General features: G+C 39.7%; 1 protein-coding gene across 1 annotated transcript; it reads right to left on the minus strand.

The window, feature by feature from the left end:
* Positions 1 to 3,480: 3,480 nt before the first annotated feature.
* Positions 3,481 to 23,842, minus strand: FAM76A (family with sequence similarity 76 member A). Its single transcript, XM_010993767.3, has 9 exons — positions 23,644 to 23,842; positions 22,296 to 22,360; positions 19,806 to 19,860; positions 18,803 to 18,955; positions 14,792 to 14,949; positions 10,191 to 10,277; positions 7,322 to 7,457; positions 4,907 to 5,008; positions 3,481 to 4,279 (listed from the first exon to the last, which is right to left on the minus strand). The coding sequence occupies exons 1-9, from the start codon at positions 23,722 to 23,724 to the stop codon at positions 4,193 to 4,195; spliced, it is 924 nt and encodes a 307-aa protein (XP_010992069.2). The 5' UTR covers positions 23,725 to 23,842; the 3' UTR covers positions 3,481 to 4,192.
* Positions 23,843 to 25,016: the final 1,174 nt, after the last annotated feature.

Here is a 25,016-nt window from a genome sequence, read left to right on the forward strand (position 1 = left end):
CTGCCTCTTGATATGAGCCTGGGTAGTCTAGCCATATTGAATAGTGTCAGTTATTTGTCCTCTGTAACCAGCAGAGTTTGCAGAAATGATGGAGTGTGATGTCGGAAGATAGGCCATGAAAGACGTTGCAACTTCTGCCTTACTCTCTTGAATTTGGTTTGGTTCCAAAATCTACTCCCTATGTGGCAGATTGTATTTTTTAAAATAGCCACCACAGTAGCTTCTATCCCACATGGTTGTGTATTTCGTCACCTTCTCATCAGGAAAAGTGATCTGCGTACCCTCCACTTGAGTCTGGATGGACTTTTGACTGCTTTGACTAACCAAATGCTGCAGAAGTGAGGTAATGTGACCTCTGAGGACAGGTCAGAATACGTAAAGCAGCTTCAGATTTGTTCACTGGATCACTTGTGCTTGGAGTCTTGAGCCACCATGGAGGACATCTGATTACCTTGAGGCCACCATGCCAGATAGGGCCAAGCTATTATATGGAGAGCCCTATGTAGGTGGATGCTTCAGTCAACATCACTAGACTTTCAGTCATCCCAGTCCAGGCACTAGATAGACAAGTAAATAGAGCCTTCAGAGAGATGATTTCAGCTCTAATAAGCATGTTGTAGCTTTTGAATGTTCCTAGCTGAGGACCTGGACATTATGGAACAAAGTCCATTTACTCCCACAGTGCCCTGTCCAAATTCTTAATCAACAAAGCATATTTAAATGGTTGTTTTAAAACACTAAATTTGGGGGGAGTTTGTTATGCAGGAATAGTAATCAGAACTCTGTAACTCCTGAAAGTTTTGGCCTTCATGAAAATGGCGTCTCCTCCAAGATCCTTGAGCTGGCCGTCAGGTGAGGGTAGCTATACTGCAGGTAACATATGGTCTTAAACTGCCAAGGATGGGACCTAAATTACTTTTAGGATTATTTAGAGTGGTCGAAGACCTTCCTAAAGAACTAGATGATGCCTTTCTCTGTTTATACTATATTCTTCCCCTACAGTGGTTTTTAAGGCTGATTAAATGGGTAGATTAAGATAATTCACACAATAAATGTGAATTATCATAAACATAGCCTACTGTCTTAGTCTATTTGGGCTACTATAACAAAATACCACAGACCAGGTAGCTTATAAACAACAGAAATTTCTTTCTCATATTTCTGGAAGCTGGGAAGTCCAAGATCAAGGAGTCAGCATGGCTGTGTTCTAGAGAGGGCCCACTTCTAGGCTCATAACTCGTACCTTCTGGCTGTGTCCTCATATGGTAGATGGAACAAAGGATTTCTTCGGAGCCTCCTTTATGAGGGCACTAATCCTATTCACGAGGGCAGAACCTAAGTACCTCCCAAAGGCCCCACTTCCCAATACTACCATCTCTAGGGGTTAGGATTTCAACATACGAATTTGGGTGGCGGGGGACAGGGGATAAACATTCAGACCATAGCACTTATTAAACTCTCTTTAGAGAAAGTAAGTTGTCAGTGAGCCTACAGAACAGAATGACCAGGATGTGGCAGTGGTGATGTCTGAAGGGCATCTATTTTTACTTTAGAAACCCACTAGCACCAAGGTTTCAAACTAATACATTCCTATCCATGAAATGGCATCCCAAAAAACTTTCATTCATACCTTGTGAAGATTCATCCTGTATTACATTTTGAATAATGGCAAATATAAAATCGAGGAACAATGGTATTGTCCACATTCCACTAAATGGAAACCCCAAGAGTACAGTAACTTTGTCAGTTTTCTTCACTCCTGCACCCTGACTGCCTACCAGGGCTTACATCAAAGCAAGCACTTAAACTGCATAAAATCACAGAAGAAAAAGAGAATGAATTTATTCTCTGATGGACATGAAACTCCCTATTAGCACAGTTAGGCTTTCAGTTTTTTAAATATACAAGCAAGACAAACTGATTCTTCTAGGTTGAAGGGAATTATGGGATATGTCTATTGGTGAACCAGCAAGAAATAAATCAATGAAAAAAAAAACCAACAATTATATTTGAGTCAATATGAATTTTTATTAACACACATTTGTCAAAGTCTGTACAAACCAAAACATTCCTGTGTTTTAAAATGTCCATTATTACAAACATACAAATAAACAAAAGGTGTTACCAAAAGTTAGCTACTCAATTTCATGGTAAAACAGTGTCATGGTTTTTAAAAACCAAAATTTCAAGACTGAGGTTTCTTCCTTCTCTTTTTGGAACTTGTGGAAAGTTAGAAAATGTGTGGATTTGCTTTATATTAAATGCCAAGACCTTAAAAAAAGATTTAGTATAAAACTAAATGTTTTTAAAGTGTTACTTCATGTAACAGAATTTCTCAAGTCTTTAAAATTAAAAAAGAAAAACCATGACTGTAACTTTTTTCACAATCTTTTCCCCATAGTCAATGTAAATGTATCTGAAAAATATTATCTGACGGTTTATCTTTACCTAAAAGTTTCTCATTCAAAAAGTTACAAAACTATTTAGCACTGCCATTTCCCTCGCTTAGAAGGGAAAATTACATGCCCTACTAGAGTGATATGTAAGCGACATGGTCCATTGTTCCTCTTACCAGAAGGAAGCCACCCATTTCCACATCTCTGTCCAATTATGTGCATGGCTCCACTCGTGAGTAGGCTCACAAACTAGAAGCTTTTGCTTCCAGGAAATGCCTAGCAAGTGAAACTTACTGCTACACTTTTGGTAGACTGAGGTACAAATATCAACTGCCCTTATGATTACCTCTAACTACAGTACCCCCTGCAGTAGTGATTCCAACGTAGTTGGTTTTACTGTTTCACGGCACACTACATATCTCTAACTTCTTTCACAAACATCATATAGAGGACCTGAGAGTATGGCTGGAAATACAAATCTATCATCTCTCCTGGAAAAGTAAATCCATGTGCCTATTCGGTCAAGAAGGGAAAACAGGACACAATGCTGGCTGGGGCCAAGCTGTTTTTAAAAAGCACCTGTTTTCAATACATTTCCATTAAAAGCAGGGAGTGTACAGGCTAGGGTGGGTGAGGAGGAGTGGAGAGAAGGTACAGTGACATCATTTCTCCCAGTCAGAGTCCATACTTGAGCAGCTCATACCAACTGCTGAAATGCTCTGTAGTTCACATACTACCCCATTTTGAATCATGTTTAAAAAAAAGTTATCCGACAATGGCCCAGTATGACAACTGATAAAGCAAGTAAAGAGTAATTGTTTTTAAAAAAGAGATGGCAGTGTGAGAATTTAAAATCAGTCACATAAAACAGTTAGGAAAGGGATGGGGGCGGGAAGTGTCCAGTACAACCTGGACAACCTTTCTTTCTGCCCTTACTTAGAAAGACAGACTGTCCCAAACTTTGCTACCTCCCTTAAGTATCTTCTTAAATGCTCTTCTAAGAAATCCTCCAAAAGGCACTTAACTCCATACTTACATATTGAATTTTTTAACCTTAGCAATCAGTTTTTAAGACTCCAAGGTAATAAGAAAGAAAAGATCTGATTCTTTTTCTAAAAGCTAGAGAGTAGGACTTTTTTTCAAGAGGCATCACTTTTACAAGAACAAGCTAGGCTACCATTATTCCTTTATCAAGAAAAAGTTTCTTTTTTTAAAAAATAAATAAAACTCTGACTATACATAATACAAAGTTCATACATAATATACCTGGAAAAAAACCCAAGAGTATACCCTGAAGCAAAAGGTTTATTGGAGAGAGAAAGTCTCTGCCATTGTACCAAGTCTTAAGGTGGCAGTTTTCAAAGTTCAGAGGGTGGCAGTGATATGTAATTAATGCCAAATTATTTGCTCATGGGTATGGCAGGATGCAATGATGGACAGAAAAAAAACATTCTGCACATAACACTGAGCAGTGACCACCACACACACAAACAAAAAAGTACCAAAAGAGATAGAGACAGACAGACAGAAGTACTGAGGGAAGGGTGGAGGGGAGAGAAAAGAGTGAGAGTGTGAGAGAGTTAGAGAGAGAGAGCTCAAAACCCCAAACATTCAAGCATGCAGTCATAGCACAGTACAAACCAGGTGTTTCCATTCAGCCCACTGCAATCGCACAAAGGACGGTAACTGTAATAAAATAAGAGATTTCTTAAAGGTTGCAATTCCCAGAGAACAGCCAGGTTGCCACCCTAACCCAGGAATCCATTTGCTGTTGCCGGGAGCCTCTTTGTGGTCTCTCATGGAGAGGTTATAGCTCCCGACTTCTCTGACTTCTTGCTCTTGGACAGGGCAGCTGCCTGCTTCAGGAGCTCTCGGTTTTTGGCCTTAAAAAAAACAAAACAAAACAAAAATCAGTGCAGGAAGGCTATTTTAGCAGGATAGGATATGTTTTTCATGCAGATGCTAAGGCAGACAATGTAGAGGTCAGGAAGAGAAGAACAAATTGTAGAGGCAGAAAACAACAGAAAGCTCTAGGGCTTGGTTCAGGGGGAAGGAAGTATTTGCTGGAGGTTATAGTCAGTGTACTTGAATCTCCTGGGAGTCACTGTCACAAAAGGATGCTTTATGCAAAACAAACAAAACACGGAGTGCCTTAATGTGCCGGATGAACAGAATCTACAATTCAGACATCTGGAATCACATCTGGTTTATCCAAAAATCAAAGAACACATTAATTCCACTGTTTTTGAGGGAAAAAGATCAGAACACATCCAAGAATGAAACAAAGACAAATTTGACACAACATTGTAAAATGACTATAACTCAATAAAAAAAGTAATAAAAATAAAAATAAAGTGATTGAAGAAAGATCAAAAAAAATGAAACAAAGACAACTAAAAGATGGACTAATGTGATTTGTCAATTCTTTGAGAAAAAAAAATCTAAGAGATGATCATTTAAAATACGATCAGCTAAATACACCAGAGTAACTGTATTAAATAAGCAGTCACCTGCAATTGTTCTGTGACTTCCTTATGGGTTTTCTCCATCTGGTTCATTTTGGCTCTCATCTGAGATTCCTGGTATTGAAAATCAGCCTTCAACTCTGTGATCTGACGGGAAAAAAGCAGTGACCAGAAGAAATTTCTGTGCAATGAAAAATGTTTTGGTATCAGAGAGCTAAATGGTCCTCCAAATTAATGAAACCCAGGGCTTTCCTAAAGATCCATACCTATATCAAAGCCAGGGAATGATGTATCTTACTTTTTCTAACAATTTCCTGAAACTTACCCAAAATCCTGAAGCAGTATTTATGATACTTAACCACTAACAGGTTTTAGAGATTTCATGTATTTAACATATGCAATAATCTTCCAAATACTCACCTTCAAATAATTCAGTGATTATAACAAATATGACTGATAGTTTGAGAGAAGCCCTGAGAATAACAGCTGCTGCTATTTACTGAATTTTTACCCTGTTCCAGGCAAACTGTTTGATTATATTATTTCATTCAATCTTATCATAACCTTCTGGGGAGGAAATAATAATTCTTCCCATTTTACACCTGGGAACATCAAGGCTTAGAAAGGGCTAAGTAACGTGGCCAAGATCAAACACATTAGCAAGAAGCAGAGCTAAAATTCAAACTCCAGGCCTTCTTCTACTGACTAGGCTATTCAAGGAGTACAGAGAAGAGATGTCTAAATCAGAGAAGTGATGTGTGAGCTGAGTTTTTAGGTACAAGCAGCAACTGGCACGTGAGGTAAGGAAAAGGGCATCCAAGCAAAGGGAACAGCATGGGCACAGGTAGAATGCGAGATACTCGAGAGCCTGTTCAAATGACTGATGAGTGTGGAGAGTGGCAGGAGATGAGGCTACAGATAGGCAGGCATGATGCGGGAGAGCCTGTGTTCCAAGCCAGGGAGCGTGACCTTGATTCTGAAAGTTACAGGAAACAATCTACTATTTGTTTTTGCTCTTTAAAATCCTAACTTTGCAAAGCACTAGTGTTCATTTTGTCTCTATTTTGTAAAAATCCTTTTATGTGCTGCTCTGATCTAGTTCATGAAGGAAGTATTCTTGCCTCCACTTTTATCTGATAGTCATGTAGTAAACTGGAAACAATACTGGTCTCTTCCCATGAATCTCCACCTTATTGGCAGAAAAAAGCACAGCACAGTAGAAAGAATGGTAGAGTCAGAAAGACTTGGATTCATTCCTTTGTTTTGCCATTTATCAGCTATGTGATTTGGACACATCATTTAATCTCTTTAGGTCCATTTCCTCATCTGTAAAATGAGGTAGAAATCAGACGGAAAGAACGCATGTAAAGATTTTAACATTATGTCTTTGTTAGCCATTCAGAATGAATCACAGCATTCCAAACACAGTGCAAGACAACATACAGCCTAAGGGAGAAAAAGACCTAACAGAAGAAACTGGAACCAAAGAAGAAAAACACGGAAGGCATTCTTCATCTATGAAATGATAATAATAATTCCTACCTCAAAGTGTTGTTATGAGGATAGATGAGTTAATACATATAAAGCACTTAGGATAGAGTCAGGCATGTAGTCAGCAACCAATAAAAGTTAGCTATTGTTATTACTGCTATTAAAATATTAAGGCAAAAATGAGATACTCTCTAAAAATCTGAAAATAAGAAATAATAGACATGAATCAAAACAAGGACATATAAAGCTCCCCTAAAGATGGAGGATGACTCTTAGGCCAGAATAAGACTTCACTGAAGATATTAACAAGCTTAAAGAATGGGTCACTCAGGAAGCAAGCTGTCAGCAATGGAAGCAAAGTGACGCAGTCATGGAGGAAGGCCTACCTAAACACTGCCCAGGGAGGAGAGAGAGCTGGCCCACAGAGTATGAGTATTACTGTCCCATGGATACAGCCATCCCAAAAATAGAGATGGAGGCATCCAGTTCCCTTAGCCCGAGAGCATTAAAAATTCCAATTACATAACTACCTCCCAATTCCATGCTCATTCGTCACCCACTGATTACAGCCTTTCTAGATAGCTTATGCTGAGAAGAGTACTCTGCTGTATGCCCTACTAGGAATTAAGAGGCAGACATTGTTGTTTTATACATCATCTCTGTAAGCTTGGTCAACATGAGTCTTCCCTTAGAAGTGGACGCTTCCTCCAAACGAAAGAAAGAAAAATCAATTTTCTAAACCCATTTGACTGTAGTGGATTCATGATGGTAATACAATGCTAGGAGTCATCTTGGCAGAAAGCAAGCTTCTCTCCAGGACATCCCAAACTTGCCACTGGATTTCTCTCTCAAAGCATCAATGGTAAATACCCAACAAACATTCATCAAACAGAGTTAGCATCATGCCCTGAGTCACACACTTTACCCACTCGCATCACTCTGGTCTGAGAAATATTAACTAAACAGTACCTTCTTCTCTTTCTCTAAAATCATTTGATCTTTTTGATGCAGCATCTTCTTCAGAGTGGCTACTTCTTCCTTCAGTTGGGCAATGATGACAAAGTGGTCAGTGCCTGGTGAGTCCAGAGCCAGATCTGGGGAAAAGCTAAGTAGAAAAATGGAAGGGAAAAAAATGAGTTGGATGGATAAATTTTTTTCTACCTGAGGACACATCATAGGCCACTTGACTGCAAGTGCAAGGGCAGGAGCAACTATCTGAATCCCCAGCAACAAGCACAATGCTCCATATACACCTGACTCAAGAGTATTCGCTAAACTGCACTGGCAAGGTGGCCATCAGACAACTATACCAACCAAAGCCACAACCCAGAGCAGCATCTTTGCTCACATTCAGGAAAAAAATGCCATCTCACAAGAGCCAAGGATATTCTGTTTCAGGTTCATTGAACATCCACAGTTATTTATGGGTGAGAGAGTCCATTTTTTTGATTAGATAATTTCCCTAGAATCTGGATAAATTATCAACTGTAAGCTTATACATTTTTCTTTAAAGCGCCCCATAGTTTTTGGCTCTTTGTTTTCTGCTCCAAAGCCCATGATGTGGTGCAGCTGCTGAGAAGCTGCTATATTCCACCCTAAGAGCAGTCAGTCCTTTTAAAAAATGATAAAAAGAAGATGAAATTAATACAAAGGAAGCCAACTCCCCCATGCTACAATTGGCCTGTTGATTGTCACTTCTGATGTCAAGAATTCTGTGACATTTAGTTAGGAAAGGAACAAAGAGGTGGCAAACTTCAGAGTCACATCACAACCTGGGTTTTCAACAGAATTCTCCCAGTAACAGTCTCTGAGCACTTCAGTTTGTCGAAGTGCCAGGTGAACTCTGTCCTTTTAGTAGAGTCTCTTAACCAGGACCAGTTTCAGGGAATCTGTAAAGCTCTGAAATTGTGTATACAATTCTGTGTATATATATACAAAGGGTGGTTTCTAGGGTGAGGTTTTTCAGGCTGGTCAGAGGTGTCTCAGACCCAAACAAGTTAAGGAATCACTGCCAAGAGAGTCAAATCCCACCCTTCTCTAGAGACTTCCCAAAGGAAGCACTTTACTTTTCCCAGGGCAACCTTTAAGTAAAACACAAACCTGTTTTTCCTCAGCAGATACTGCGATACTGATTCCCAACTGCCTATACCAATATAGCAACTACTCTAGATCCCTCTTGTTGTTGGTTCTTTCCTACATCTCCAACAACATCCAGTAACCAGCAATTCTCTATACAGGTAGAAACTCCAAATAACGAGGTAAACCACTGGACATACTTCCTCATAGTCACCAAGTCAAACATTTCTATGGCTAGAATGGGAAGACACAGTCCATTGATAAGAATATTCCCCCTCAGTCTATATGAAGCATATAAGAAGAATGGATCACTGCTTTTCTAATTGATAAATATGCAGAATTACTGGATAACAAAAAGTAAATGTAAAATAATAAAACAAGGCATACAGAGGAAACTATTGAAAGGACCCATCATCAGTCTCCACTGGTTTCAATACCTGCCAGGGGACTGTCTTCCCTCAACTCAACAGAATCTATTTAAACCACAATTAGAGTGACAAATAAAATGGAGTAATGGGCTAGTATAAATAACTTGTTATCCCCAAAGCTCCTAATACTCTGCTCTACCGACTTCTTTTTTTAATTGAAATATAGTTGAGGTACAATATTATGTTAGTTTCAGGTATACCACATAATGATTTGACATTTGCATCCAACATGATCATAAGTCTAGTAAACATCAGTCCCCATATAAAGTTATTATTTTATTGACCATATTCTTTATGCTGTATATTATATCCTCGTAACTTTGTTTTTACTGCATAACTGGAGGTCCATCTCTCTTAATCCCCTGCACCTATTTTGCCCAACCCCTTCCTTACACCGAACCTTCTGGCAACCACTTATTTGTTCTCCATATCTATGAGTCTGTTTTCATTTTACTTCGTTTTGTTTTTTAGATTCTACATGTAAGTGAGATCATGCAGTATTTGTCTTTCTCTGACTTACTTCATTTAGCATAATACCCTCTAGATCCATCCATGTTCTTGCAAATAGCAATATTTCATTTTTTATGGCTGAGCAATATTCCACTGTGTGTGTGCGCACGTGCGTGCACGTGAGTGTGTGTGGACATACATCATATTTTGTCTACTGATGGACACTTAGTTTACTTTTATATCTTGGCTATTGTAAATAATGCTACAATGGACATTGGAGTGCATATATCTTTTCAAATTAGTGTTTTTTTCACTTTGGGTAAATACCTAGAAGTGAAATTGCTGGAAAATATGACAGTTCTATTTTTAATTTTTTGAGGAACCTCCATACTATTTTACGTAGTGGCTCACCTATTTACAATCCCACCAAGACTGCACAAGGGTTCCCTTTTGTCCACATGTTTGCCAGCATTTGTTATCTGTCTTTGATAACAGCCATCCTAACAGGTGTGAGGTGCTACCTCTTTGTGGTTTTGATTTGCATTTCCCTGATGATTAGTGATGTTGAGCATCTTTTCATGTATCTGTTGGCCATACGTATGTCTTCTTTGGAAAAATGTCTACTCAGGCTGCATTGGGCTGTCTCTCATACGTTATCCCTCACAGACTGAGGAATATTGCAGTCTTTTAATGGCAAGATTGAATTTATAAACATATATCAGTATTGCTTATTTATAAGACATCACGTGGCTAGAGTAGTGACCCTAAGAAGTTCACTGATAACCACAGATTAGCTCCATGGCAAACCCTAAAATGCATACCTGTTTCAGGAACTATTAATGCATTTCAAACAGAAGCATGCACACATACTCAGATTGGCTTACCTGTCTCCATTGGTTGTGATTGACTCAAACTTGGATTTTTTCTTTGGGATTTCATTTTGAATTGAAGACGTAGAAAGTGTTTTCTGACTATTAATGGCAAAAAAAGAGAAAGACACATATTAGAAATCAAAGATTAATAAAACATCAATATGGAAGTCTTCTCAAATGGGACCAATGTAATACTATAGCTCTTCTATGCAAGAGCTAATTATTCTTGACCATTAAAATCTACCAAAGTGTTGATTTCATAGGTCTTGGATGCCTGGGTAGCTCATTTCCATGGTCCCTCCCCACCCCCCAAAATTCTTGGCCTTAATTAAATATTTTGTGCTTTATTAATAACTATGAGAGCAGAGTCAATGGAACTTCAATAAGAAGTATAATCTATCTTATAGTTTAAAAAGTACTTTCACATTCATTGTCTCACATGCATATTGTAAGTCTGTGAGGCACATACAAGGGATTAATTCTACTTTGCAGAAACTGAAGCTCATCAAAGTTAACTGACCTACCCAGGGATAGACAGCTAGTTAGTAGTGAAGCTGGGACTAGACATCAGGTTGACATATTTGAACTCCAAGTCTAGTTCTTCTTCACTTTATTTCTGTGAATCTACTGGTATCTGAGTCCCACAACAACACTAAACGTCAGTTTTAGCTCTAATAAGTTCACCCCCTAAAACTGGTCTGCAACCCCTTCACTTTGATAGATACCCAAATGCTAAGCCCAAAAGCTGCTTCAGATCTTTTCTTACTTGGCCTCTTTTCAACATTTGATATCATTGACCATACCGTCCTTTTTTCCCCCTGACTTTATTGAGAAATAACTGACAAATGTAATTGTATATATTTAAAGTGTACAAGGTGACAATTTGATATACATGTACATTATGGAATGATTACCAAGATCAAGATAATTAATAGACCCCTCACCTCACATACTTATTTCTTTTTTTTTATAGTGAGAATGCTTAAGATCTACTCTCAGCAACTTTCAAGCATATAATACCATATTAACTATAGTCACTAAGCTGTACATTAGATCCTCAGAACTACTATTTCTTATGAAGTTTATATTCTTTGACCTTCACCTCCCCATTTCCCTCTCCCTCAGCCCCGGCAACTACCATTCTATTCTGTTTCTACAAAACTGGCTTTTTTTTTTTAAAGATTCCACATAAAAGTGATACCACACAGTATTTGTCTTTCTCTATTTGGCTCATTTCACTTAGCACATGCCCTCCAGATGTATCCATGTTATCCCAAATGGCAGGATTTCCTTCTTTTTTTATGGCTGGATATTCCATTGTGTATATATATCCCACTTTCTTTACCTGCTCATCCTTCAAAGGACATTTAGGTTGCTTCTATATCTTAGATATTGTGAATAAAGCTGCAATAGACACAGGGGTGCAGATATCTCTTTGAGATATTAATTTTATTTCCTTCAGATACATACCCAGGAGTGATTGCTGGATCATATAATAGTTTTATTTTTCATTTTTTGAGGAAATATCATACTATTTTCCATAATGGCTATACCAATATACATCCCACTAACAGTGTATAAGGGTTCCCTTTTCTCCACATCTTCACCAGCATTTGTTCTCTCTTGTATTTTTGATAACAGCCATCCTAACAAATGTGAAGTGATTATCTCACTGTGGTTTTGATTTTCATTTCTCTGATGATTAGTGATGTTTAGCACCTTTTCATGTATCTACTGGCCATTTTGTATCTACTAGACATTTTGGAAAAATGCCTATTCAAGTCTTTTACCCAATTTTAATTGGATTATTTGCTTTTTTGCTATAGAGCTGTATGTGTACTTTGTATATTTCAGATATTAACCCTGATACTTGTTTTGCAAATATTCACACCATTTTCCTTGAGTGCTTCTGGAATCTGTTCTCAGCCTCTGATATGAGTTGCATCATTCAAGAGCATTTTTTTAAGAGCATGGTTTTAACAATTATCTATCATAGTGGTTGGTACTTATGTTCCTCAGATCACCTACATCAGAATCATTTGGGACGTTTCTAACACAATGCAGATTCCTGGAGTCTATCCTACATCGTACTGAATTAAACTCTGGGGTAGGGCCACAGAAATCCACATTTTTAAGTAGTCTCTACTACCACTGACTCTTACATGCTACCAATGACTCATGTTCAAATCTCTCTTCCGAGTTCTATGCTAAGCTCCCACTAAATAATAATTTTTTTGTTCTTTCTCTCTCTCTTTTTTTTTTTTTTTTGATGTCAGATCTTATTTATTGCTACTATTAGAACATCTCATTTTTAACTGGGCTCAGACTTAGAAGTCAAAGCTCTCAGAGAGGACAGCCACCATCTCTTGGCAATCTGTTCCTGGCGTTACTCTTTGGCCTCCTTCCTTCTCTTAGCCAAAAGTTTAGCATGTTCTGCAGCCTTTCCCTTATTTTTCTTAGTATGTTGTTTCTTCAGAGCAATACACCAATGTTTGTGTTGCAGAAGATGTGAAGTAGTAAGACATTGAATCTTGTGTACTTTGGTCCTAGGTTTCTTACCTTCTTTAAGGGCTTTCTCACAACATATCGGTGGACATCATCTTCTTCACAGAGACTGAAAAGTCTGCAGATTCTAGCTCTTTTGGGCCCCAGGTGATGCAGCACAGCAGTATCAATAAGTACAGGAATATCCTTCTCCCCTTTTTTTTCACAATGACCAAATTGAGAACACACAGATATACAATGCAATCTCGTACAGATCTGTGTGTGCTTTCTGCAGCCCTACTGGGCCTGTAACAGGAATGCCCTTTACTCAGTGGCAGGGGGACAAGGCCGTGGGTCAACATCCTGCTTCGTGGGAAAACCTTGTTTGTTGTTCCCACCACTGATTCAGACCACATAACCCTTCCATTCCTCACCTAGAGTGTCTGCAGCAACTTCCACAGCCATACAGTTCTCGTAATGGTATGAAGTTTGCATTCATCGTCCACTTCAAGTGAGTTTCTGGCAGCCAGTGGCTGGTCAGCTTCATCCTAAAGCAGCTGACTGCCTCCAAGTTACCATGGAAAAGGCTAAAAAATTCTTCTTGATGCTTCAGCCTCAACTTTCCACAACTGAACTTCTCTTCTGCCCTGCCTATATTCTAAGGATCTATCCATTCACCCATGTAAGAAACCTGAAAATTATCCTTTACTCATCCAGCTTATGCCCATTTATCTGTTCATCAGATTATCTAATTTACTCATAAATTCTCCTTCTAAAGTCTCTTCCTGAATTTGCCTCTTCGATGCTCAGTACCACTGCCTTAGTTGAGATTCTCTATTAACATCTCTTACTGGCACTCTTATCAAAAAAGCTTTTTAACTAGTCCCCAGTCTCTTTTTCCTCCAATGCATTCTCCATAATAGTCTGTGTTAATTTTTTTTAAATACAGATTTATTCCCTCCCCTGCAAAATTACTTTCAGTGGCTTCCCGTTAATGCCAGGGTCAAATTCATGCTGTATTTCTCCTCCTATTCTCCAGCTCCCAACCATAGGCTCCAGCAAAATAAAAGGAGTTGCTGTTCTCTAGAGTTCCCTGTGGTCTCATGTGCCCTCCGTGTCTTTGCAAATGCTATTCCCTCAGCCTGGAATGTCTCTGCCCATTCCTTATCTGATGATTCTGACTCATCCTAAGATCTAGCGCCAACACCAGCTCTTCTCTGAGCCTCCTGTGCCTGACTTCCCGAGGCAGTTAATTACTTGCCTCTCATGCCTGTATCTTGACATGTTTCCGTGGTACCCACTGAATTATCCTGCAATGATCTGATTACAGGTCTGTCTTCCCTACAGACTGCACACTCTTAGAGAGCAGTGTGATTCTTTTACTTATCTCTGCACTCCTTGTAGATTGCCCAGCCTATAAAAGTACTTAACAATGTTTCTGAATGAACAAACAAAATCACAATAGTGATAATAACAATGAATAACTAAAATGTACCGAAACTTCCTATATACCAGTTATAAAACTAATCACTATGTACATACTATATAATTTATTTCCACAATAACTCCATGAGGTAGCATTATTATTTCCCTCATTTTACAGATGAAGAAACTTGCCCATGATCCCATATAGAGACTTAGGCAGGATTCGATCCAAACCAAACTCTTAACAACACTACAGATACTCTGAAAGGAAGCTGAAGACAACGAAGAAAGGACTTCTTTTTGACTGGCTCTCACAAGGACAAACCTGGGATATCTAACAATCTGCTATCCAAATATGCATAAAAAAGCTGCATCCCTCAGACAGTGAACTGTCCAATCTTCTAGGGAGAAAATCCACTCTAAGGATGGGGTGAACATTACATGTGAAAGTGGAATAAGTTCCACAAACTTTTAAGACACAGTACAAACCAAGTCAGAAAATCCTGATGCCTTAGGGAAGTCTCTCTGGTCCTTGGAAAGATACATGAATTATAAAACATGACAAAGGAGATTCCTTCTAGAGACTAGTAACTAGAGAGAACATGGAAAATTTATACAAAATGGTATGCTCCACGGCTAACTGTGTGAGTATTACATCTGACCTACCAGCACCTCTAGTCCTATCTTATGCATCTCGGGGTTACCTGTTATAATGGCTACCACCACTCAGTCGACTGTACTGCTCCTTCTCCTGGTGGCTGGCACGGGAAGAGCTGCTCAGGTGCTTCCTCTGCTCTTTGGTCTTCTGGAGGACCCGCTTGTATGAAAGTGTGCACAGCCAGCACAGCAATTTCCCGTCTACCTGAAAGATGAGGAGACAAGATAAAGAAGAAGGAATGTAATAGTGCAGTGACTGAGAACATGGGTCTTAGGAGCTAGAACCTTTGGTTAAGTCCCAGATCTGCCACTTATGAGCTGTGTGACCTTAGGTAAGTCACCTGAGCTCTCTTGGGGTCAATTTCTTCAACTATAAAATGAAGGATAACAGTACTTACTTCAGAGGGCTGGAGTAAGGATTTAGTGACATAATGTAGGTAGAGCATGGTGCCAGGCATACAAAAACTGCTTTAAAAATATAAGCTGCTAATTTTTTGTGTCTTATGGTTTTGTTTTTCTTCAACTTAACAAAAGCCAGGGCAAAGCTCCCACAAGAATTTCAAAAGACACAAATACCTCCATGGTGCTCACCAAGGAAAATTCAGCAGGGAGAAGAGAAGACAGAAGATGACATATAAAATTTATACTTGTTTTAATACCTTATAAATGGCTCACGAAATGGTATGCTGGATAGCTTTTCTCAGATGGGAAGAATGTCTCCAGAAAAAGACTGATTGGCGACTAGCTTCCAGGGTCCCAGTCCCTGGTGGTGGCTTACCATGGCACTTTGAATTAGAAAAGTTGATCCCTTTGGGTAGAAGCAGCTCTGCACCACGGTGCAAAGCACAGGGCTAGGAAAGCAGAATGTGGCTTCCACAATCTTGTGAGGCTGGGGCCTCTGTAAAGCACTCAGACTGCAGTCTGGTATAGGTGGCAGGGCAGCAGGGCTGGTTGGAATTACTCAGGGGAGGGAGTGTGCTGATATTTTATGGAATTTTAGTTTTCATGTCTTATCTCTGAATTAGATCTTGTGCCCCATCTCGAACATGGGTAGGCCATACTATCATTTATCTAAAATATCTTTCATGTTGTTAACAAAGCCTCTTTGCACCTCACCCTCCCAACTTATTAGCAAGCCCATCAGTCTGAATCTGTCCACTTCTTTCAAACTCTACTGCTTCCATCTATGTAAAGCCATTCTCAGTGCTCACAACTGCAAGACCCACCCAAGTGATCTCTCTACCTCTTCTCCTGGGCCCGTATAAATCATTTCCACATAGCTGCCAGAGAGGGATCCTTAAATGTAAATCTGATTATATCTCTCGTCTCTTAAAATCCAATGGTAGTGGGGAGGGTATAGCTCAACCATAGAGCGCATGCTTAGCATGCATGAGGTCTTGGGTTCAATCCCCAGTACTGCCTCTAAAAGTAAATAAATAAATAAACAAACCGAATTACTTCCCCCACCAAGAATAAAAACAAAAAAATAAAATACAAAAAACCAATGGCTTCTCATCATTATCTAGTACAAAATCCAAACTTTTTCCCATGGCCTATATTGATTTAAAAGTAGCCCCTACCTGCCTCTATAATCTCATTCCCTAGTTCACTCTTCCCATGTGACAAGCTCATTCTTGCCTCAGGTCTTTTCATAGCTGATCCCTCTTCCCAGAATCTTTGCCCTCCAGAGCTTCCCATGGCTGCTTTCTTCTCATCATTGCAGTTTCAGCTCAGATTTTATCTCCTTGGAGGGCCTCCTGATTGCCCAATCTAAGCTGGCCTCCTCAGTCATTCTCTTTCTCTACCATATAACTCTATTTTCTTATAGCATTTACATCTAAAATTTGTGTTCATTTATTTCCTTGTTTATTCTCATCCATCTCTCACACACATGAATAAAGGCTCTGAGAGAATAAGGTCTATTTTGTTTAGTTCATTAGTGTATTTCTAATACCCCAAACAGTATCTGATACATGATAAGCATCTAATTATTTGTTAATAAACATATAAATGACTTTTGAAACCAAACTTCAGTTTGGTGCATTTCATGGTTATGGGATATGGCCTGAAGGCCTGATTTTAAAATACTCTAGAAGACCTTGCCCAGGAAAGAGCTTTCACTGAAGGAGGGTTTGAAAACAAGGCAACTGCACTGAAAAGAGAGCCAACATTAACATGAGCACCACACACCAAACCACAGGACACTTTATTTCAAATTTCTCCTTCACAAATCAACTTTTAAAATATAAAAAAACCCTTCTGAGAATTAAACTATCATAAAGCAATAATCATAGATAACACTGAGTACTTATGTGCCAGATCCTTTTTGAAGGGCTTTACACATAACTCACTTGATAACAATGATGAGGTCTGATCAGCCTCATTTACAGATGAAGAAACTGAGGCACTGATATATTAATTTGCCCAAAGTCACACAACAAATAAGTGACAGAACAAAGATTTCAACCCAGACACTCTGAGTCCAGATTATTCACCCTCAATCCCTAAGCTTAGTCCTCCTAAAGTTTGTAAATATGTATTCAGGGTGCCTGAAAATATCCAAACTCTTAAGATAGGATTATAACTAGAAAGTAAAACTTAATGAACTCTAGGGTAATCCAATTAATAACATAGGTACCATTTATTCAGGCTCAAATTAAGTGTTTTATATACCTATCTCAATTAAATCTCCCTATGTCCTTGTGAAGTAGCTACTGTTATTTCCACTAGAGAGATGATGAAACTGATGCATAATGAGAGTGAGCAATTTGCCCAGGATCATTCAGCTAGGCTAGGAGTGGGATGGAATTCAGGTCTGTGGGACCTAAAAGCTTGTGCTCCAACTATCATTATATGTTACTTTCCAGTTACTAATTCAGCTTCTCCAGTATCTTGATTCAGGGAAGAGGTGCCCCGGTTTGCAGGCAAGAGTATTCTGGTCAGTGGAAAGTTATTTCCTCCCATTGTAAATTAATGAATTTGGTTAGCAAGAGTCAGCTTTTGAGAGTCTAAGCATCTCTGAAAAGCACCTCTGGACACTGAGAGTTTCTGTACTATGTTCTTTCATTCAAAAAATATTTATTGAGCACCTACTATGTGCCAGGCTGCTGGTAATACAGCATGAAAACAAGACAGACAAAGCGCTTACATTCTAGTTGGGGTTGTCAACATGTAAGCAAATAAACAAGATAATTTCTCACAATGTCACATGCTGTGAAGACAATAAGCAGGATAATATGATATAGTGACCGAGGGAGTTAGTAAAAGAAGGTCTCTGTGAGAGGTGGCATCTGAGCTAAGACCTGACATGAGGAACCAGTTATGACACTCCAGAGAAGGAAAAGCAAAAGTCCAGCCAGCACAAAGGTGGAAATGAGACTCTGAAGGACTGAAAGGTGGACAGTGTGGCTGGACCAAGGGGAGACGCAGGGAGTGTGATGAAAGATAAGACTGAGAGTCAGGTATGGACTCTACAGGCCACGGAAGGAGCTTGGGTTTTATTATAATGCAACTCTAAGCCACTGGAGGGTTCTAAACAGACCAAATCTAAACCATTTTAATTCCACCAAGGCACCATCATTACACACAGAGCTTCGTCTATATTATCTTTTTGTGAGCTTTAACCTCAATAGATAGAAACATTTAAAGAGTCAGACAGTAAAACTGGTAATAGACTATATTTTGCTTAAGTTGCAATCTCTCATTTACATTGTTCTATAGAATTTTGCCAATCACCACTTCACTTATAAGGGATGCTGGATCGCTGTAATTCAGATTCTGATGAAATACTAACCCATGAAATGTTAGAATATAATGGGTCACATTTGATAAATGAAGAAAACAAAGGCTGACAATCATATGTGCAGTCGAACTGTGATAATTCTACCTAGTAAAACTGAAAAAGGAAAAAAAAATGGCTGACTATCTTCTTCAAGGTCAATAACAAAACCTGGGAGAGGAAATGAGAAATCATTCTCTGTTATATGTCTTTTTAACATACTGGCCCACCTTAATTTCTCTGAATAAAAAAAAAAATCAAGAAAAACACAGAGATTTACCTTCTTTCTATCATCTTTCCTGTCAAACGCACACTGCTGCTTGCACTGTTCACAGGAATATGGTGGTCCATACTTCTTCTCTGAATTTGTGCAGCGCTGGCATTTGTTGCCAATAAATGCCGCAATTATGTTGCAATACTGACAAGGTTTGGGCTTAAAGAGGAAAAAAAAGTGTCACGTAAGTATATCATAAAATACCAGTGTGTTTTTTAAAGCAATGATTTCTATTATACATAGCTCATTAGTTGTGGTAAAAATGCATTCCCAACTTCATAAATTTCCTTTTACATTGATCAAATAATGCCCAATTCCTAAAGAACTATTATTTTTTTTTTTTTTGTGAAGGGGAAGGTAATTAGGTTTATTTATTTATTTTAAGTGGAGGTAGGAAGGATTGAACCCAGGAACTCATGCGTGTTAACCACTCTCCCACTGAGCTGTATACCCTCCCTACAAGGACTACTGATTTTAAAATAAACAAACAAATAACAAAAAATCATTAGCATATATGCTGGGACTTCTAAAACAAATTCAATAGAACCAGCTCTTTGAAGCCACCAGCAGGTGCTTCCAAATTTCCAAAAAGGCCTCTTTGCTGTTATCAGTGTAGAAATATGTTGGAGAATGCCTGACAGGACACAGTATGCTGAACCCTAACACTGAGAGTCAAAAACCAAATCATTCATCAAAATGAATGGTCAACTGTTACCAAACAAAGAGGTCAAGTCATAGGATTCATCTTCTCTTTGTATACTGGTTACTGAAGCTGCTCAAGGAAAATTATAATCACAATCCTGCCATAGTGACTATAAACACAGAACTCCTTACTATGAAGTGTTAGCTAAGTCTGAAAGCTAAAACACTAGATAAATTTTTCTGAGAACATTTTTACACATAACAAAGTCTTCTAACAAAAATATTGTAATTATATTAATAGTCCACAGAAAGCAAGGTCCTGAGAGACTTGAGTACCCACTGTTAGGTACAGAGAAACTCTACTTACCGTTCCATACAACTGCACATTCTGAGCACATTTCTTGCAGATTGTATTGGTTTTACTGTTAAGGAAGAGACACAAGGCTTCGTAAGAAAAAAGTTGTTTTACTTACAATGTCTGAAAACTGATTCTTCCTTAAGCCTAAGGAATTTGCTCATTACTAAGCACTAAGATAAAATATGGTCTGGGCACTTGGTTAACTAAAGGTTAAGTATCTGGCAAGTAACTCTTTTAAATATTTTGTGGTTATAAATTATATTACCTTGAATAAAACAAGGGTTTGGTTAAAATGGAGAGTGAGTTATTTCTGACTGACATCTCTAAACATCACTAAGTAAAATTATCAGATATGGAGAGGACCCTCAAAAAGACTATTAGACCAAAATGGACTAGTGGAAAATAGATTAATTCCTCTCAATTCAGATGACCAGCTGAGGAATTTGACATGAGGAATAAAGCATCTGTGTTTAGAATAAGTGCAGAGGTTGTATCCACATTGACCTTACTCTGTCTGTGTTCTCTACAAGTATATGAAAATCCCAGATGTGGGAAATAGGTGCTAACACCAAATATTTTGTCAATATTTCCAATTTATCTAAGAGCTAACCACTGAAAAAAATAAAAGCACCCTTTACTTTGTAAAGATCCAGATCATAAAATTACCTAAATCTTAAATTAATAAACTGCCTTGGGGAAAAAAATCATCTTCAAATAAAGTCATCTTCAAATAAAGTCATCTTCAAATAACCCTTTACAAAGAGGGGTACAAACAAATGCTTAATGTTTAAGAATAGTTTAAACAATAGTCTGGAGTTAGAAATAAAATCACATAAAAATCCAGTATATTCATTATTTGTGATTATTCATTATTTGTGATTATTTTCCCATACAATTCCTATCAAACTGACTATAAAGTTAAAAGACAAAAGGAAAACCCCAAAGTAGAAAACATTAAATTAAAATGAGATATTCAAATAAAATATTTCCCAGGCAATTTTCTGCCAGTTTAGGAAGTGAAATACATTGAAAGAGACCTCTAGAAAGAGGATTAGCATTAGCGGTTCTGTGATACCGAACATTTGGGTTTATTCTTAGATTTATTACTGAAGGATTGGGATGTATATACATATCAATATATACAAATGCTCCTGACATTTTAGAAAAAAATCCCCCCAAAAAACCCTATTTCTATAATCCATCTTGAATTAATTTTTATGTTTGGTGTGAATTAAGGGTTAAACTTCACATCTCACCCTACACACAAAAATTAATTTGAGATGGATCATAGGTCTAAATGTCAAAGCTAACATAAAGCTTATAGTGTATATTGTGTATGTTTCCATTTATATGAAGTTCTAAAACAGGTAAAACTAATCTATGGTGGAAAGGAAGTCAGAACAGTAGTTGCTTCGGTGATTGACCAGGATGTGGCAAAAGAAGACTCTCTGGGGTGATAGTAATGTTTTATATTTTGATGGGGTTTGGGGTTCCACAGTTGTATACTGCGTGTAAAACTCATCAAATGATGCATTGAAGATGTGAGCGTTTCACTGTGTGCAAATTTTACCCCTAAAAAATTAAAAATCATAAACAAATATTGAACTGTAGTTAATATTATGCATGCTGAAGTGTTTAGGGTCAAGTATACTGATGTCCACAAATTTAAAATGTATCACAAACAAGATGTATTCATATACTGATGGAGAGATGGATAGATGCAAATACAGTAAACGTAAATTGCAGAATTTAAGAAGTGGGTAGATGGATGTTAACTGTCTAATTTTTTCAACCTTTTATTTTTGTTTGAAAATATAACAAAATGGGGAAAATATTAAAATGAGGCTGATTAAAATTGGGCTTCTAAGTCTATGTGTGAGCTAGCAAAGAGACCCCAATATGCTTAAGGCAGTATCACCTACAGCTACAGCTCCGCAAAAGTTGAACTTACTATACCAATAAACCACCTTGCAGATATTAAAAAGTCCCCCAAATATGTGTTCACTCACACCTGTTTTTCACACTTTTCAAAATGAGATTCACACAAAGCAAGTGTAAAGAAAGGTAAATGAGTTTCAAATGTGACTAGGGTTAACAAACTTTAACAGAACTGTCACATTTCCAAAAGTACCTTCTTTTGGATTATAAATTCTTCAAGCTCTGTACATAAACATATTAGAGCATGAGGATCATGTTTTACTGTTGTGGGATTGGTTTCTTAGTGTTGAAAAGTTCAAAACCACAATATAAAATTATCAAGGATCTGAAAAATAAATAACTTTAATAATTGTAGCAATCAATGGGTAACTAGGGAACAATATGTGTATTTTACACCCATCAACATATTATAATAGGAAATAACAGAATCTGCATATAATGCAATTGATTACAGGTCTGTATATTACAATGAAACTGATTACAGATCTGTATATTGAAATGCATTACAGATTCTAAGAGGAAAAGCCTATTAACACCTTGCATGGTCAATGAAAACTGTACCTCTCCTGCTGGTACTCAGTCCTACAGTAGGTGCACTTCACAACAGGGTGTGCAATCCGACATTCCTGAAATGAAAAGAGGATATAATTTTAAAAGGCAGTCAGAAATGGAAACAGTCTTCAGTAGGAGTCAGAAGACCTGGGTACTATTCCAAGCATAGCCACTGTGCTTGAGTGAGTCACTTAAACTTTCTGGGACTAATTTTTTTTCTCTGTAATACTGGCATCACCACCCTGCATTGATGTGGGAGTTAAGTAAGAATTTATATGGAACTAGTCATAAATTGTAAAACAAAGGTATGTATGAATAAGTTTCAGACTAGGGAATCAGAAGCCCTGGATTCTAGTCAGATTTTTCCTCTGACACTGTGTGATTTTTGAGTAGGTTCACTTGTGATATCAAAGCGCTGGATTAAAATCATTTTAGCTTACATATATAATACTCCTTTAAAATCAAAATACACATGTATGCATGTACACAAACAGAAATATGTGTTTTTTGGCCAAAAAAGGCACCCAAACATTTGAGTTCTGTCATATTTAGTAAACAAGAAGTAACAAAATCACGGCCATTTGAGGCAATAATGACATACAATTATGAGTTATCCATACCAGAGACACAAACTCTGGATTATCTGGGGATATCTCAACATCACTCTCCAGCCGACTTGGTGACTTTTAACTGTCGCCTCACAGCACCTCTATTCATTTAAACAGGCAAAGCAAGATAAAGCAACTTAAACGAAAAAGAGAACTTGGACCTATAGGAGTAAAATCTGATCAGCAGCTGGTTAGGGCGAAGACTGAAGGTCACTAACTAAATGCTGAAAAATCACCTTGTGGCTTCGTGCGCTTGATTGTGGGGCTCTACTATAAAGCCTCGCTACCTCCAACTCAGACTGGCTGAAAAGTGCCCATAAGGCGCCCAAGTTCAAGACGATCCTGCCGGGCAGCACCCAACTCTGGAGTTCAGTCCCAAGCGGTGCAGGGGGTCCCTAAGCCTGAACCAGGCAGAGCCCGGCAGCGGGGAAGCCAGCCCACGAGGGATCTCCGGCGCAGCTGGTTGGGGGCAAGCGGGGTACCCGCTATCCCTCCCCCGACCTCACGGGGTCCGAGAACAATCCCTCACGGTTGCTAAGCACCCGGACACGCCGGCCGCGGGGGCCTGGACGGCACCCGGGTCTCCCCCGCGTGCCCTGCCGGCCCCCAGCGGGGAGGGTGCGGCTCCTGAGATAGGCGGGCCTGCCACGCCCTGCCCGGGGGACCCCGCCGGGCGTCCCCGCAAAATCGGGAGCTCCGGGCCGCGCCTCTAGCGTCCCAGTTCCCGGCCGCCGCCCCAGCCCGCGCACCTTGCACAGCTGCTGCCCCTGAGACAGCGCCTCGAAGGGGAAGCGCTGATGGCACTTGGTGCAGGCGTAGAGTGCCGCCATGTCCGGCCCGGGCCGTGCTCACCGCCCCGCCGGCCCGGCCCACCGCTTTATCTGACAGTCTGAGGTACAACCTGGCGGCGGCAGGCTGCGGGCTGCGGCAGGCGGGCGGGCCCTCGGGTGCGGGTGGACCAGGATGGGCGCGGTGGCGCTGGACGCCTGTTCACTGGTTCATTTCGACGTCTATCAAGCACAAAGGGGCGGGACACAGAGCTTATGACGACTCTGATTCGGTCTGGACTGGAGTACGCCACTTCTGACGTGCGCGGCCTGGATTATGTAAAGCGCAGTCACGCGGGGGCGCCGCTGGGAGGGATGGTCTCCCGCCAGGGACCTCGGAAGCGCCCAGGCTCCTCCCACCTCTCTTGTTCCCGCCCTCTCTCTTCTCTCTGCCGAGGGAGCATCCGCTCTTCTCGCGATACTTCCACGGAGTTATGATATTTTAGTTTCCATGGAGTTGCCCTCTGGCAGCGGGAGGGGCGCGGTTGGGCGGAGTGCGACGCATTGTTGAACTGGAACTCGGATCGCGAAGAAGATCCTGGGCTTGTGAGAAAATGCCTCCATCATCGGGGCAAGAGGGGCCCGCACAGCTGTCTCGCTTCAGGGAGAAGAGTAAACCGTGAGGGGCAACTTAGAAGGGTCCCCTCTGTCTTAGACCCCTAAAAAGGGAACTCTGGGGTCGCTGAGATCCAGAAAGAGAGAAGCCCCAGAGAGATCACCCCTATGTTGTGGAAGACGGGTGCTAGCGTGATGACAGCCCCTCCGGGAGAGAGAAGACGGATACTACGGCGAGGCCCTCCACCCTTGAGAGTCCTCGTGCCCTGCAGGCCCCCGCGGAGTGGGGTGCAGTTGGCCCGAGGCCCGCTTCCTGTGTCTTACCCAGTTGTACCCTCAGCTTCTTTCTCCAACAACCACCAGGCATTTCCTGGTTAGGCCAGACGGTCAGAAGGCAAGCCACACTCTCCGAGCCTCTTTGCCTCTCTTCAGCCCCCAGCCTGGAGAATCAAGGGGCTGTCCAAGGAATTAGAAACCTTGTTCTTGAGGCTTTGGCAGATCTTCCTTCAGTCCTGACTTTCTAAGTCTCTGCCTATAGCTGCTCTTGGGCTTACATTACTTTTGGCTCTGCCAACCACCTGACTGGCAGTAACTGCAGTTTTACCTCAACGTGCTTTTTTTTTTTTTAAAAAATATTTGAGGGCACATTTATGGCTTCTAAATCCCTGCTCCCCCACAGACTGACTCTCTTTGATACCCAAATCCAGCCTCCTCCTTGTGCGTTTACCCAAAGATGTGTA

This window comes from Camelus dromedarius, chromosome 14, assembly GCF_036321535.1.
Source record: "Camelus dromedarius isolate mCamDro1 chromosome 14, mCamDro1.pat, whole genome shotgun sequence".
Classification (NCBI taxonomy): domain Eukaryota; kingdom Metazoa; phylum Chordata; class Mammalia; order Artiodactyla; family Camelidae; genus Camelus; species Camelus dromedarius.